Source organism: Macaca nemestrina, chromosome 19 (genome assembly GCF_043159975.1).
Source record: "Macaca nemestrina isolate mMacNem1 chromosome 19, mMacNem.hap1, whole genome shotgun sequence".
NCBI classification, from domain to species: Eukaryota; Metazoa; Chordata; class Mammalia; order Primates; family Cercopithecidae; genus Macaca; species Macaca nemestrina.
In genome coordinates, this window is record NC_092143.1 from 60,568,334 (window position 1) to 60,584,286 (window position 15,953).

General features: G+C 37.0%; 1 protein-coding gene across 1 annotated transcript in view; it reads right to left on the reverse strand.

The window, feature by feature from the left end:
* LOC105468079 (desmoglein 3) overlaps positions 1-15,788 on the reverse strand; it is a 31,586-nt gene extending 15,798 nt beyond the window's left edge. The window contains exons 1-8 of the mRNA XM_011718041.3: positions 15,228-15,788; positions 6,686-6,721; positions 6,044-6,175; positions 4,692-4,847; positions 4,114-4,258; positions 3,284-3,450; positions 2,336-2,464; positions 1,882-2,067 (exon numbers count right to left, since the gene is read on the reverse strand). Of these exons, the coding sequence (XP_011716343.1) occupies positions 1,882-2,067; positions 2,336-2,464; positions 3,284-3,450; positions 4,114-4,258; positions 4,692-4,847; positions 6,044-6,175; positions 6,686-6,721; positions 15,228-15,275 (999 nt within the window). The 5' untranslated portion in view covers positions 15,276-15,788. The remainder of the gene's footprint in view (positions 1-1,881; positions 2,068-2,335; positions 2,465-3,283; positions 3,451-4,113; positions 4,259-4,691; positions 4,848-6,043; positions 6,176-6,685; positions 6,722-15,227) is intronic.
* Positions 15,789-15,953: the final 165 nt, after the last annotated feature.

The following is a 15,953-nucleotide window of genomic DNA, read 5'->3' on the forward strand; positions in this document are numbered from 1 at the left end:
CGGAAGAGAAAGATGTCTAAACAGGGAACTATAATACAAAGGGCAAGAGGCAAAAGAGATTATAGGGTCTGTGTGTGAAAGCAAAGGAATAATTCTACTTAGGAGAGCTATGAAGGGTTCCTGAGCGGTATTCATCTAAGCTAGGTGTTGAAGGATGCCGGGAAATTACCCAGGCATAGGTGAAAGCAGTTGCAGGCTGAATACAGATGGCAAATCGTCTTGTGAATTTCATCTTAAAGGGCTAGCAGCTAGCAACCCTGGCTGACCGTAGAGTCACCTGAGGAGCCTTAAGGACCCACTGCTGACTGGGTTTCTCCAATAGTTCCTACACTCTTACTGTCTGGGGAAAGTTGCAGGTGACTTGAGTTGGTAATTAGGGTTGAGGGCCAACTGCATAGCCAATGTAGAGCTAGGGATGGTTTTAAAGAGAAGAGTAAGGGATCCAAACTGTTTTTAAGAAAAATGTGGTGGTGAACTGGTAAGAATGAGGAGAACAAAGTCAATAGAGACAAAAGGTAGGGATATCTATTAGGAGGGACTGCAATCGCCTAAGAGAAGAGAGGCAACGCCAGTCCAGGGCACAGGCAGTAAGAAGGTAGAGGAGAGCCAGATTTCAAAGACAATTTCTAAGGCTGTATGTTGTGAGGAAATGCCATGATTCGGGGGTAAGGGCCACATTTCTAGTTTGGGAGACTGAATGACACCAATACATGAGATAGAGAATAGCTCACTCCCAGGCATTGTTGGGAGTTTATAACAAAACCTTTGCAAGTGGGGATGGCTGTAGCACTAGTCCTGAAGAGTAGAGTAACAAAGGTCTGCATGTACAGCTTTTAGCAGCCCCTTGTTAAGGCATTATATGGTCTGTCGCTCAACTGGATTTAAGGTTTAAATAAGGATGCTCCCGTGGAATCCAAAATGCTGTACCAAAGGCCGGGTGCAATGGCTCATGCCTGTAATCCCAGCACTTTGGGAGGCCGAGGTGGGTGGATCACTTGAGGTCAGGAGTTCAAGACCAGTCTGAACAATATGGTGAAACCTCATTTCTACTAAAACTATAAAAATTAGCTGGGCGTGGTATCACACAATGTGGACCCAGCTGCTCAGGAGGCTGAGGTGGGGGGATCACTGGAGCGTGGGGGGTGAAGGCTACAGTGATCACACCACTGTACTCTCGCTTGGGTGACAGAGTGAGACTTTGTCTCAAAAAAACAAAACAAAACAAAACAAAAACCCCAAAAACCCAAAAACCAACCAACCAAAAAAACCAAAGTGCTGTACCAAGGAAGGGGCCCAGGTCACACTCTCAGATAAGGAGTCTGTCATAGCCAAGCATATTAAAAGCTTTACTCAATTATTTGTCTTTTATTTTGCAGACTTTGTTCATACATTCCCATTTTGTAGGAAGAGTAGTAATTTCTTCTCTACTGACTGTAGCTAATCCATTTAAAACAGACTGACAAATTGGCAAGCCATGATTCCACCTATTCTTATCTCGTCCTAACTTCAATCTGATTGTTGCGAATGAGATTAAGTCAAGAAATGTGTTTTACTTTCTTGTGCTTAAAGTATGGACAGCCATAATATATTACTATGTGCTTAAAGTATACTTAGTCACTCCCATAGCATATTAGTGTGTTTGTGTTTACTATAGAAAGTTCAATAGCTTGGAAAGAGTTCAAGATGTTAAGAGAGGTTGTCCTCAGGTTATGGGGCTCTATGGGGATTAAAAAAAATTCAATCTACTTCTATGTGTTTTCTATAATGAAGTGATATTAACAAATAAATACGTTTTATCTGCAGAAATGATCGTTTTGGTTAATACAGATTTTTTTTTTTTTTTTTTTTTTTTTTAACCAGTGAAGGGAAATCAGACCTTACCTTCACCACTTTCAGGATGCCTTCATTAGTTCTGGGATCAGTTTGTATTTCAAACCAATTTCCTTCATTCCCAGAGGTAAAGAAATATACTGCAAGCCAATTATCTGTGTACTCTTCATCCAAATCTGTTACTTGAAATCGAATTAATTCAGAACTTAAGGTATTTTCTTCAATACGTGCTGAATACTGAAAAGGTGAGAAGCAGAATTAAAGACTCAATGACGGGTTTTACATGAAGGGATTACGTTTCTTCTAAATGGTAATCCTTATTTCTCAAATTCTGTATTTCCTTCTTCTGATTACCAAATTCTTTTATTTTTAAAAAAGCATATTTCTTTAAAGATAAGTGCAGAGAACTTAAATAAGAGCCAACAAACAGGCAAGTACTGGATTAGGATTTCAAAGTATTAAAATATATATATATAAATGATTCTTTAAGGAGCAATGGGTGTACCTGAGAGTCTCTAAACATTGGGAAGTTATCGTTGACATCTTTCACTTTAATACTACATTCACATTGAGTTGATAGTCCTTCTCCATCTTTGTCTGCACCACTCACAACCAGACGATAGCTGCTAGCTTGCTAAATTTGGGTAAAAAAATAAAGAAAAATAATTAATCTCTAAGAATTATAATTGGAAACTACTTGATTCCTATGGGTAAGGAGGTATAAATATTCAAGTTTATGTAGAAGACATTTGCGGGGCTCTGGATGGTTGGGTGGAGGTCTTTAAGGGGCTAGGGCAGGTTTTCTGTTTTTGTGAGCTTCTTACGGCAGGACAGTACTGTATCCTTAGAGCAAAAATGGGCAGTGAGTAGGGTGCGAGTAATAAGCTCACTGATGGAGCTTCTCTGTTAGTCTATTGGGAAAGTCATTTGTACAAAAATAATATGGAGTCTGACAGGGTAGCTTGTGGTAGTGGAGATAGAAGGTGCTGGTGGTAAGTAATGAGGGAGATTGGAGAAGGAGATTCTTTAGTGCTCTGGAAGCAGGGATAAAATTAAAAGGAGTCAGGAGAAAAAGTGTGATATAAAAGAAGGTTTTATTCCAGATAGAAATTTCTCCCTTCATCTAAGATGCTTGCTTCTCCTCCATCACATGAGGAGTTAGTCGTAGTTCAATCTTTGTCCATGTACGTTTATGTCAATGCTTTCTTTCACCGCCCCTGTTTAACTACCATTGGTATGTTCAGGGTACAATTGATTCTGCAGTTGCCCAGTACACATCTTGCCTCACCAGAATCACACTCAAAAATGCAAACAATTTCCCTAGATTAGCCCAGTTAGGTACTGAGAACCTCTTTTCTTTTTTTTATTTTCAGGTGAAATGGAGTCACCTCTCTTGGTTTTCTTATAATCAAACCCTTTATTCTTGAATGTTCCCCCAAGTGCTTTGCTGTACCTCTCGGTCAAGAGAATTGGTCAAAGTACGGACTTCCCCAGTGTTTCTGCTTAGAAGGAACATGGGTGTGCCTGCTGGTTCCTGAGAGATAATTTTGAAGGCAATTTTGGAATTCAAGTGGTTTGGTTCATCTGCATCTGTGGCATTTAGTATCATCACCAGTGAGTCTAGGAATACAGGAAAATGTTTGTTAAAGAATATGTAACAATTGACATTATGTTTACTTTAAATATTCAAAACAAGTTCACATTGATGCTTATTTCTAAATATCCTTAAATCATCTATATGTTCAAAAAATTGCATATCACTTGTGATACCTCTTTCCGTCTCTCCCAACCAGGTAGAACTGCGCTTCCTTCCATAAAAACCCTTCAGTTCTCTCTAAGCCTTACCTTTGTTGAGATTGAGGCTATATTCTATCTCAATTTTCTCCCTTGATAGATTGTCATAACTCTCCCCTTTCCACATATTATCCAAGTAATGTGAGTGTGTCTCTGTCCCTTACAACCTAAAAGAGCCCAGCTGATGCATCCAGGCTACCCAAGGCTGCCTGTTTAGCTTTGTGACTGCCAAATGCTCATTTAAATTGTATATATAGAATAAGATACTATTGACCTGATAACCAGACTATAACCTAGAAATACAATGATAGTAAATAATTAGCTCAAATACACATTTTAGAAAGGAAGACCCAGATTTATCTTAATGAATTTTAGTTTTCAAAACAACTGATTAAGAGCATAAATTAGTTTATAAGAATGACATATTGTAGTGGTACTCATATTTGAAAGCAGACAAATTGAAAGTGGTAAGTATCGTAAAAGACTTACTTGAGGCACTATTTTCTTCAATTTCACCCATGAAAATTTGTTGTGAAAATACTGGAGGATTATCATTAATATCCAAAATTTTAACCGTTAGTATAAGTGGCTTCTCTACATCTAGTCCTTGAGCGTTGAGAGCCCGACATGTGATCTAGGAACAGAGGGGAATGTGGATTATTACTCTGCAATCTTAGTTTTCATACTATTAAAACTTGTAGAAATAAGGCCTCTGTTGGCATGTACATAAATTTTGTGCAAAGAATAAATGTTTCCCCAAAGGGTAGACAAAGTGGAAAAAAGTGCCTGCTCTGGGCAGACCAATTGGGCAAATTGCCCCTTCCACCAGGCTAATGCTGTGTCATGGCAAACTGGAGCACTTGGCATGCTAGATTTCAACCCTCACTCATGCACCCTCTGCTGTGTTCCCTCAGGCGAGGCTCTGTGGAGGGACTAATACTGTTATTTGCTGGTGGACTGATTCATGTACTGAACTCTCCTCTAAATTTACCAGTAGAAAAGTGTCACTTTCTAAAGCGATGGTATACAAGGAGAAGGGTAGCCCAATGTTGAGGACCCAAACTTACCAGGAAGCTTGGAGTTTCCTCTCGGTCAACTATCGCTGTTATGTTAATATCGCCAGTGTTTTTGTCAACAACAAAGATTCCAAAAGGCGGCTGATCAATTCCCACTCCAGAGATTCGGTAGGTAATTTTCTGGGTTGCTTGGTAATCTGAAGTAATCTACAGCCCCAAATACCCAAAATGTTGAGGTGACCATTACTCAAGCCTTTCCCTCTCCACCCCCACTTCCATAGTCTAAAGTCAACTGTTTATTCGATTCACTCTTTTTGACATTGTGCCATTTACATTTTGCCTTGATAGATACTAGGAATATGAAATAAAATCAAACTGTTGCTTTCGACGACCAGCCTGAACCAATGTGTGCTAATCATTTTGGTGTTAGAATATTTGCACGGACTATGGCCACATGATAGTGTTAAAATGTTAAAAGAAAGTCAGACATTTAATATTGACAAGGCTACTCCTGAAGGCTCCCTCTTTACCTGACAACATTAAAAAACAAAAGATATTTATTTAGTTTAAATAGGGGGAAGTGGAGAGACAAAAAGGGAAAGAGATCATATGGTAGGGTTAAAATATGTATTAAAATAATCTACTTTTTATTATGGTAATTTTAAAGCTTTTTAACATGAAAAATGTGAAATATATATAAAGTTAGAATAGTATAACAAGCCGGGTGCGGTGGCTCACACCTGTAATCCAAGCACTTTGGGAGGCCGAGGCGGGCAGATCATGAGGTCAGAAGTTTGAGACCAGCCTGACCAATATGGTGAAACCCTGTCTCTACTAAAAATGCAAAAACAATTAGCTGGGCATGGTGCCGCACTCCTGTAATCCCAACTACTCAGGAGGCTGAGGCAGGAGAATTGCTTGAGCCCGAGAGGAGGAGGTTGCAGTAAGCCGAGATCACGCCACTGCACTCCAGCCTAGGCAGCAGAGTGACTCCATCTCGGGGAAAAAAAAAAAAAGAATAGTATAACAAACCTGATACATCCTATCACTGAGCTTCAACAATTATCAATACATAGCCAATCCAAATTTTGCTCCCAACCATTTCTTTGTCTTATACATGCATTATTTTTCCTATTTGTTTGCTACACCCTGTATCCAAGTAAGCCTTCTATGTTAAAATTGGTTAGTATGTCTCAATTCTTTTTCATAACCCTAGAAGCTACCTTCCTCTCTCTCTTTCTCTCATTATTATTATTATTGTACTATTTTGTTGAGGATACCAGTTCACTTGTTCTGTGGACTCCCCAGTCTTCATTTTATTATTTGGAATTGCCATATTATTTTAATTTATACCTTATACATTTATTCTAAAAACTCATACTGCCCCTGTCGATATAACTTACCTTGGCAATTGGGTTTCTTTTTGAGTTATCTTCTCCTTCTCTGCAGGGTTTGGCAAATTTCACCCATTCACGTTTCTGCCTTCTTTTAGCTTGTTGCACAGTCATCTCTTCTTCGTCATATTGACCTTTCGTCTTATGTAAAAAGGGATTCCATTTGTTATGCAAATTAATGGTAATTTTTACTTAGAATATTCATTACAGACACCTAGGTTGAGGAACCCCCTATGTTTCAAGATCTCTAAGACTGTTAGGTGTCTAATTAGCTCTCCTTGATACTTTGTCAAGCAAGTGATAAATGTTATATAACTAAAATAATTACAAAGCTATATGATTTTTAATATTAGCATTTAGTCATATTTTATATTTTCTTTTTATACTCCACAGTATCTTACTGGGCCCCTAGGGTTTGACCAGTTGATTTGCTTAAGATAAGAAGAAAAGAATGCATGAAATAAATTATAATAATGACATTTATAGATGACTAGTGTTTAAATATTGTTGTCAGTTACTAGAATTTTAGTTCTATTTATTTTCACAATTATTGAATAATTTTAGATATTAACTATTTATTTCTCCTAAACACAATTTAATTTTTTAAACTAAACTATTATTTTAAGTACAAAAACCTTTTTCATACTTTACCTCTATTCGCAATTCTCCATGAACCAATATGACCACCTGCAGACATTTAAATAAAGTCAGATTAAATGTGAATTCTTCAAATAAGGAATTACATACAATGAATAATCCAGATTATTATATTCCATTGTTCATATTGTGATTTGTTTCTATTTCAAAAGAAGTAAGTTTCAAGAAACAATAATCAAAGGGTAAGTTCCTACTAGGAAAAGGAATATTACTGTCGATATAAACACATTTTTAATTGACTACAGAATTTTGATGATATAAAGAAGAACCTACTGGACTTTGCAAAAACTATGCCTAATAGTCAGTTGCAGTAACCAGACAATTCTTACCTGGCTGCTTTGCATACAGTTCCCAGAAGCTATGAAAGTCATCACTTTGGGAAACATTGGTAAGCACCATTGTGAAATGCTTCAGAGCGGGGCCACAGGGGATTATTAAAAACCATCAGCCACCCAACTCATTTGTAGGAAGGCGATCCTGTATTAGTCCTCTGCAATTACGGAACATTTTCTCTAATTGTACAAGTGAAAAGAATGGAATGGAACCAGTCTGGTTTAGAGAACAAAACAGAAAAGATGAGGATCTGCTATTCCAGTCACAAACCCTGTTTGCAGTGAGGCATGGATCTGTTCGTCTCTGCTCTGTTACTTCACTTTAAATATTGAACTTAATTTTCAGATTGGTCCAAAAAAATTTAAATGAGAGTAAAACGAAGCCATGTAAGCTAGGGTCTTCACCTTCTCAAGAGTATATGAGATGTTCGTCTGCGTCATTTTTCATCTTCTGTTCTGCCTGGCATGCATTACCTCTTTCTACTCCACCCACTTAAATACTGCTCATCCTTTCAGATCCATCAAGTTTCAACAACCTCCCTGAAACTGTCTTTACTGATGTCTCTTTTTCTGAGTTTGTATAATACATATTCTGTACAACGAAATTTAGCCCATGATGGTTTACCACAGTTTATTATTTCTTGTTTTATGAGCATGAAAGTATTTCTGTGCTAAGCCAGGAGAATTGTAAACTTTCCAATTCAGTGCTGTTAGTTTTTTTTTTTTTTCTTGTAACCCTCACAGGTACTTAACAAGTATTTGCTAATCCACTGATTATCTGATGAATCTGTAGAAAAATAATGGTGGAAAATCAGTTAAAAGGAAAAAAAACTGGAAGAGTAATAACAGTAGCTAATGTTTTTTGTGTAGTTTCGGTATCAGCTGCTATTTCCTAGAGCTTTATACTTATTGCCTCATGTAATACTTACAGCAGGCACCTGAAGGAGATTCTAGTATTATAATCCATAGTATAAGGATGAAGAATTGGAGATGTGAGGGAATGAATACTTTGCCCTAGCTAGTAGCCATAATAGGATAGCAACCGCAGCAGCCTAACTCCAGAGCATGTACCTCTGGTACCTACTACTAAATTCTTTTTTTCGCTCTTTTTGCCCTGGCTGGAGTGCAATGGCATGATCTCGACTCACTGCAACTTCCATCTCCCGGGTTCAAGGGATTCCTCTGTCTCAGCCTCCCGAGTAACTGGGATTACAGGCATGGGCACACCACCACACCTGGCTAATTTTGTGTCTTTAGTAGAGACGGGATTTCACCATGTTGGCCAGGCTGGTCTCGAACTCCTGACCTCAAGTGATCCACCTGCCTTGGCCTCCCAAAGTGCTGGGATTACAGGTGTGAGCCAACTACTGCTAAGTTCTAACGAAAGTTGTCATAAATAGAAAACAAACAAACAAAAAAACAAGCAAACAAAAACTAATGGTACAAAGACAATTATATGACAGTCAATTTAGATTTCTATTTGGCCAAAGGCTGTGGTTGCTCCTGAAACAATGTAGATTTATTACATTGTTTATTTTCTGGGGTTATAATGAATAGACTAGTCCAAGTCTGAACCAAACGAGTAATTATGTCAGACATAAGAAGTCAGAACTCTTCCATTCTAGACATTCCAGCTGAAACCTTGATTCCAAAGAGTGTGTGTTCAAATTTGTCATGGAAAAGAACCATTACCTGTGGTTATAACATGTCTCAAAATGATTTTCCAACGTTGTTGCTCTTTTTTAAAGCAATACCTTGAGTTACTTGGTAGAAAAGACCACAGCGAGGTAGTAACTGCACAATTCCTTTCTCAGAGAATAAGAACGACTCAGCTACACGTGAGAGGAGGGATGGGCCAGGCACGCTCCCCTTTACAGGAAAGCTGGAGAGTCATCCCGAAAATATGAATCATGCTTGGACTAGCCCCACAGAGAATGATTCTTCTAATAGACAATAAGGTACAATTTCTGTTTTCCTGGGAAGTAGGTGACAGGAGACATTTCTGAATATTGCAATGATCTTTAGATTTTTAGAGGACATCACAGCCTTACATTATTTTCAATAGTATTTTTTAAAAAACAAATTATTTTAGTTAATTAATATTTATATAAGGGCTACTTGTTTTAGTTAATTTACTAATATAATAATTTTGGATATTTTAAAAACAATTTATGTGTTTTTATTTGTAAATCTGTTTCTTTTCATTGGCAAAATTGTATATATTTATCATGTACATGTTGTTTTGAGGTATGTATAAATGGTAGAATGACTAAATCAAGCTAATAAATGTTTACGTAGTTTTCTGATGATTTGAATGAACTAAGTTGACTCTTTTGGTGGCCTGGATTGGAAATACCAATGTGGAGTAAACCTCCCTTATCTTGAGAATTACTGTACTTTTGTTTATTTTTGTTTTCTGGTTATTTTGTAAATTTTAATTATATGATTTTTAAAGCATTGATATAGCCTTAATGCCTTGGTATAGATATGAGTTACAAATATTATCAAAAGCAAATCTAATTATTAAATTTAAAAAATATATGAAATAAAGCAATTTGATATCCATATGCTCTATTTGTTAATAAAAAGGTACATGGTTATATCATTAAGGTTCCTATTGAATATGGTATGTACACAATAAATATAATCTGAGGATATGGGTAGCTAGATTAAACAAAAAGCAACTATAATAGCACCTGCTCTTTAGTTTGGCTGAGATCTTGTTTAGGGTTATCTCATACTTTAGTGTGGCAGGGGACAGAACATAAGACTATGGATTAGATGCAGGGAGCTCATCCCAGCCAGGCCTAGGGCCTGACTACGCTTCTGATTTCTAGAATGGGGATTCTTGTGGAAATTTGTAGAATGAATTAAATAATTCAAATAAATCAGTCAAATTTAAAACATGATTTTGTATTTATTAAACTTTTTTGGGAAAAATGTCATGAACCATACACAGGCAAGTAATATCATTTATATTAGCATATTTCATAATATCTCACAGCTTTCTATATATGTTGAAATTTAAAATGTAAAAACCCTAAACATTGTGATAAACGTTGTGTTTATCAAGGCAAATTCCTTAATTGAACAAAGTTGATATACGTCTAATTACATGGAAACTATTTGTGAAGAATTCAATTTCCAATAACTGATTTTTAGAGTAAACTCAATTAATTTAGAAAGTTAAGCCTTGTATCATGACAGAATGCTAGAAAAATAAATATCCTTGGATATTCTTAAATGCTCATTTGAAATGCTGTGTAGGCTGCAGTAAAGTATGATAATATAAAATTGGATACTGGATTCTGAATCACTGAATTTAAATCCAACTCTCAACCATGTACTAGCATATAACTTGAGAACATTCCTTAATCTTTCAGTTTCTTCATCTGTACAACAGGAATATTAATTTTACTTACCTTATAGGTTTGTTGTGCGGATTAAATAAATTAATTAGGTGTAAAGCACATAGGTGAGCCCTAGCCCATAGTAAGTTAGTTTTATTAAATTGACATTGACATTTAATGAAATGTTAATGCAATTCTGTCACCAAACTTCAAAAAGAGGTATAAAAGGCTTTTTTTGAGACAGAGTCTCGCTCTGTCGCAAGGCTGGAGTGCAGTGGCACCATCTCAGCTCACTGCAACCTCCGCCTCCCAGGTTCAAGCGATTCTCCTTCCTCAGCCTCCCGAGTAGCTGAGACTACAGATGTGTGCCACCAAGTCCAGCTAATTTTTGTATTTTTAGTAGAGATGGGGCTTCACCATGTTGGCCAGGATGGTCTCAATCTCTTGACCTCGTGATCTGCCTGCCTTGGCCTCCCAAAGTGCTGGGATTACAGGTGTGAGCCACCGCACCCAGCCTAAAAGAGCCATTTTTATATGAAGTGACCAGTTATTATTCATTATCAAGGTGTATAAGAATGTTCTCTTTCTTGACCATGAGAAAGAGAAAAGAAATAGTACTCCACTGTACAACTGTGTAGGTTGCTCCTTGAATAATGCCAGGGCACTGTTCACACTGTAGTTTATGTGAATGCACCTCCTGGAGTTGTGCAGTGTACAACCTAGCCAGCTGCACAGCAGTTCTCCAAGAAAAAGGTATGTATTAGATAGATTCAAATATTTGTCTCATGATTATGGATAGTAACCAATTGTCTACGTAATTTTCTTATGATGAACTACTCAAGGCAAGGCCTCACCTTAGGCTACCAGATTGACTCTTAACTGGACAGAAAGAGCCAAAGGCTAAAAGGTTTGTGAGAAACCTCATGAGCACTGAATGTTCTAGCTCCAGATGAAAACCAGTTTCAGGTATGAAGCAAGAGGGAGTGCTAATTGGTAGAAGTAATTACACCTTTCCTGACTTCTGCCCAAGTAGGCAGGGCTGGAAGAACCACTTGGCAAGGTTATTCTGATTTTAGAATATTAACCTTTTGAGAGGTTCAGTAGGACATTTATTTTTCTATGTATTAGCAGTGCTGGAAACTGGGTCAATCGGAAGAAGAGATACCTCAGAGATTTTTCATTTTGTTAAACATTTGGGCCATTTAGCCTAAAATTCTTTTTCTAAAGATTTTCTTTTTTAGATATTTTATAGAAAACAAAGTGGTTGAAGATAGTTGTGCTCTATTTAGAACACTTGCTAACTCAAACTTGGTATTTAAACTACTTCTCTCTTTTTTTTCCTACCACCAACTTCTTTAAAAAAAATTGTACTCTAAAAATCTTTAGATTTCAAACATCTCTATTAATTTTTAGTGAGGAAAGCTTTACCTAATATAATAACATGAAGTTATATAGCAAATTGTTCAAATGCTCATAGAAGTGTTGGATGACAAACTGTTGTGGATTTGGTGAACTATGAAACACAATGGTTTCCTTTGAAAATAATTTTTGTTTTCAAAAGCTTAAATCTCTGAAGATAAGCATTTTCAACCACGAGTCCTTTCCTCAAAAACGTTTATTTTACATTGCATAAAATGGATCAAACAAGCACAAGAAACTGATAAATACTGCATTTTTTTCAACGTAGACAGTTATTCCCCATGCCTTCTCCTCCCAAATATAGCTTTTATTTTTTCCTGTCAATTTAAAATTTGATGTGACAACTGTTTTTGATATACTCTTTAGCTGAAGACAAATGTAGGCCCTTTCTTGACTTAGTAACACTGGTATCCATGGTTATTTAAGATAGTAAGACACAATATGAAGAAGATATCAAGAATTACCCCATTACTAAAAATAGTACAAGTGATAAAAATTAGAGGGTACAAACCACTTCATCTTTCTCACAGTACTTTTAAATTGTTTTGCATGCGCTGCTGTTTTATTCTCACTATGGCCATTTTCATTAGGCAGGGGGTGGGGTATGATTCTTATTTGACAGTTGAGGAAACAAAGCCTATAGTGAGTCAGTGGCATAGCCAGAGATTTAAGTCTATGACTTTGCTATTATTTCTCACTGTTCTAGGCCAGCCATGTATGGATGGTGAATTATTACAAAACCTTTAAACACATCTGCCAACTTTCAGACCCCACCTGCAACAACGAAAGATGAGCATTCCCACTTGAGAATGCTTTAGAAAACATTGCTTTTCTCCCCCATAACCACATTGTTTCAAAACTCTGGGTGGCTCCCCACTTGTAAAAGGTTTCCATGAGCCTTCACAGAATGCACCTTTCAATCTGATCCTCAGCTGCCTTTCCAATTCATGTCCAGATTCTCCAAAGCAAACTGTCATTCTAGTCAAACCGGTGTGTCCATTTCCCCTAGGCAAATGTCCTAACTGTGCCTGCCTTTGATTATACTCTTCTGACAACCCACGAGATCTCCTTTTGGCCTGCGCGTCTATACTTATCCCAAATCAGCTCAAATTTCACTGAATCCATAAGGACTTGATTGCCTCACTCCTGACTGACACTGCCTTCTATCAATAGCATTAATAGTAGACCAGTACTGTCCAAAAGAAAGATAAGAATCACAAATGCGAGCCACATATAATTTAAAAATTTAGTCACATTTAAAACATTTTTAAAAGGTGAAATGCACTTTAACAATATATTTAATCTAATGCATCCAAAATACTACCATTTCAACATGTAATCAACATAAAAAGTTACTAATGATATATTTTACATTCTTTTGTTCATTCAAAGTCTTCTTCCAATTATGATGTATATTTTGTGTTAAACAGCACACCTCAATTCAGACCAACCACATTTCAAGTGGTTTAAAAACACATGTGGCTAGTGGGCCATATTGGACAGAGTAGGTTGAGACCACTCAGTTGAACAATTATGTATGAAGTGATACTGTTGTTTAAATAGCGTGTGTGTGTATGTAAAATTTTCCTGAGTGGAGCCAAGTGTATGTCATTTCATAGTTTCCTTTATGACTAGAATTATAGGGACATTGTGGGGGAGGTTTATTGTTTAGAGAGGGTTCATTAAATCATTCACTTGTTCATTCTTCAAACAATTGCATGTCCACTCTAAGATAGATATAATAAGCATTGGGAATATAAAAATAAAAATTAGCCTCAATATAAGGATGTCACAGTCACTCCAGAATCAGAGGGGTAATTGAGAGTGGCCTATATGTCAAAGCAGAAAAAAAAGAGGCCTCCTTAGCTTGTGGTGGCCCAATCCTATGTCCTCATGGCAACACTATCCCGACAGCCCATGCTGCATGGCCCCTAACTTCCTGAGCTTTGCCACTGGCTTGGACATAGGGGTTATCAGACTACCTGGAGTGCAGCCCCGACATTTCCCATCTGGAAAGGTGGGAAAGTCATACAACTGTCACATTTCTCTTGAACAACATCCTCCTTTCAAATAAACTCATCAGGTACTGAAAACAGTTACATTGTTGTAATAGAAATAGAATTTTAGAGGCTAGGTGCAGAGGCTCACACCTGTAATCCCAGCATTTTGGGAGGCCGAGGTGGGTGGATTCATTGAAGCCAGGAGTTTGGGACTAGACTGATCAACATGGCAAAACCCCATCTCTACTAAAAATACGAACAAATTAGCTGGTTGTGGTGGTGCACACCTGTAATCTCAGCTACTTAGGAGGCTGAGGCACGAGAATAGCTTGAACCCTGGAGGTGGAGGTTGTAGTGAGCTGAGATTGCACCACTGCACTCCAGCCTGGGTGACAGAGCCAGACCTTGTCTCAAAAAAAAATAATAATAATAATAATAATCTTAGAGAGAGCTAAGAAAGCCCTTTCTCGAGATCTAGCTCCGTGTGACTTCTTAAAGTCCATTTCTCTCAATGTTTTTAGATGAAGAAATGAGGTAAATTGATGCCTAGGCCAACCCAGCTTATCATAGAAACCATTAGAATTAGCATTAGAAATTGTTTTGATGTTCATTTTTAAGGTATGTTTAACTACTTTGATTGATATCTCCATATAACAGATAATATTGTGACTTTTTTTTTTTTTTTTTTTTTTTTTTTTTTTGCTATAAGAACACAGTTAAGGAGTAAGTTAAACTGTAACATCCAGGTTTTAAATAGTCCGTAACATTCCGTTTCTCTTTTAGATAATACTATGTACAACTTTCTCAATCAACAGAAGTATTTCTCTTCTGAAAAAACGGCTTTAAAATGTTCTATGTCTTTACCCCCACTCCCAAAGGCTGACATTTTCTTTTGGCACATAATAGCTAAACATAAATACTTACTTAATAATCCTCCCAACTTCTCTAGAGTAAAACACTGCTTTGATTTTAATTCTGCGATTTTTTACTTTTAAAAGCATGTCAGGTATCAAGCCCAGGCGTGTAGAGTTCTTAGCTATATGCTAAGAGACATGTAATCTTGGGAAACAGAAGTGGCTCCTGTGTTCTTGTTTGTGGGTTAGAAAAGCTAATAAAAGCATAACTTTAAAGAAAGTGAAAATGTTGTGGAAAATATAACCTGTGATTAAGATTACTTAATTCATTAACTAAAAAGAAATTCCAAACGGTTTTTAAAACTCATTTCTTTCTGGTTTATTTTTCTATGTAAAATACAACATAGACAGAAAACAACAAAAGAAGGAAATTGGTAATCTTCACAATTTCATTTTAAAGTGTGGATTTGCACTGCACTCCTTTTAGAACTTATAATAAAGATTGAGCAATCAAATATAATATTCTTTAACAAGAGATGAAGCAGGGAAGTTTGTGATTATTAGGAAAATACAGGACTTACCATGAAGATGGCCAGAGCCCCTGTGGTTGTGGGCAAGAGCCCCATCATTGTCTCTGATTTCCCTGGTGAAGAAGTCCAAGTGAGCCGCTGCTTCTATCCTGCCAGCCGTCTGCAGATGATGGCTAAGAAAAGCCCTCCGTGGCGTCTCGTCTCTGCTGCCTTCCAAAGGAGTCTACAGATGGTCTGTTATGCGGTCCCTCCCCACCCTAAACCAAGGGTAGGTCTCACCAGAAACGCTTGCATCACCTTTGCTCCCAGGTAAAAACTTAGCCACACCTCAATTCCTAAAGCAATGAAATCCTTTGTTGGAAGCTGAAAGAAAAGTTCACAGGCTAAAGACAAAGTTTAATAGGAAGGTACCAGATGAATAGTAAATTAATCATGATGTGGAAGTGCAAAAGCTAGTCCGGACTCCACTTTGTCAGTGTTGATGTCTTATGGCTGAATCTAGTTGACTATGGTTACAATGAAAACCGAAAAGCAAAGCAAAACATACAAAATCCCCCAAAATCTAACTTGTAAAAGAGCATTTATTTTCAGCCTGAGTATGTGTGGGTAGATCTAAAGTTAAGCAAAATGTAGATGTTAAGAAATGATATATTTTATTGAAAGGCACTAAAAATATGAAGAAAAGAAAAACATCCCATTAAGCAACTACGAATGTAGGCTTTGAATTAAAAAAAAAAAAGAAATAAAGTTGAACAGTTGTATGGTGCTTTGGATATT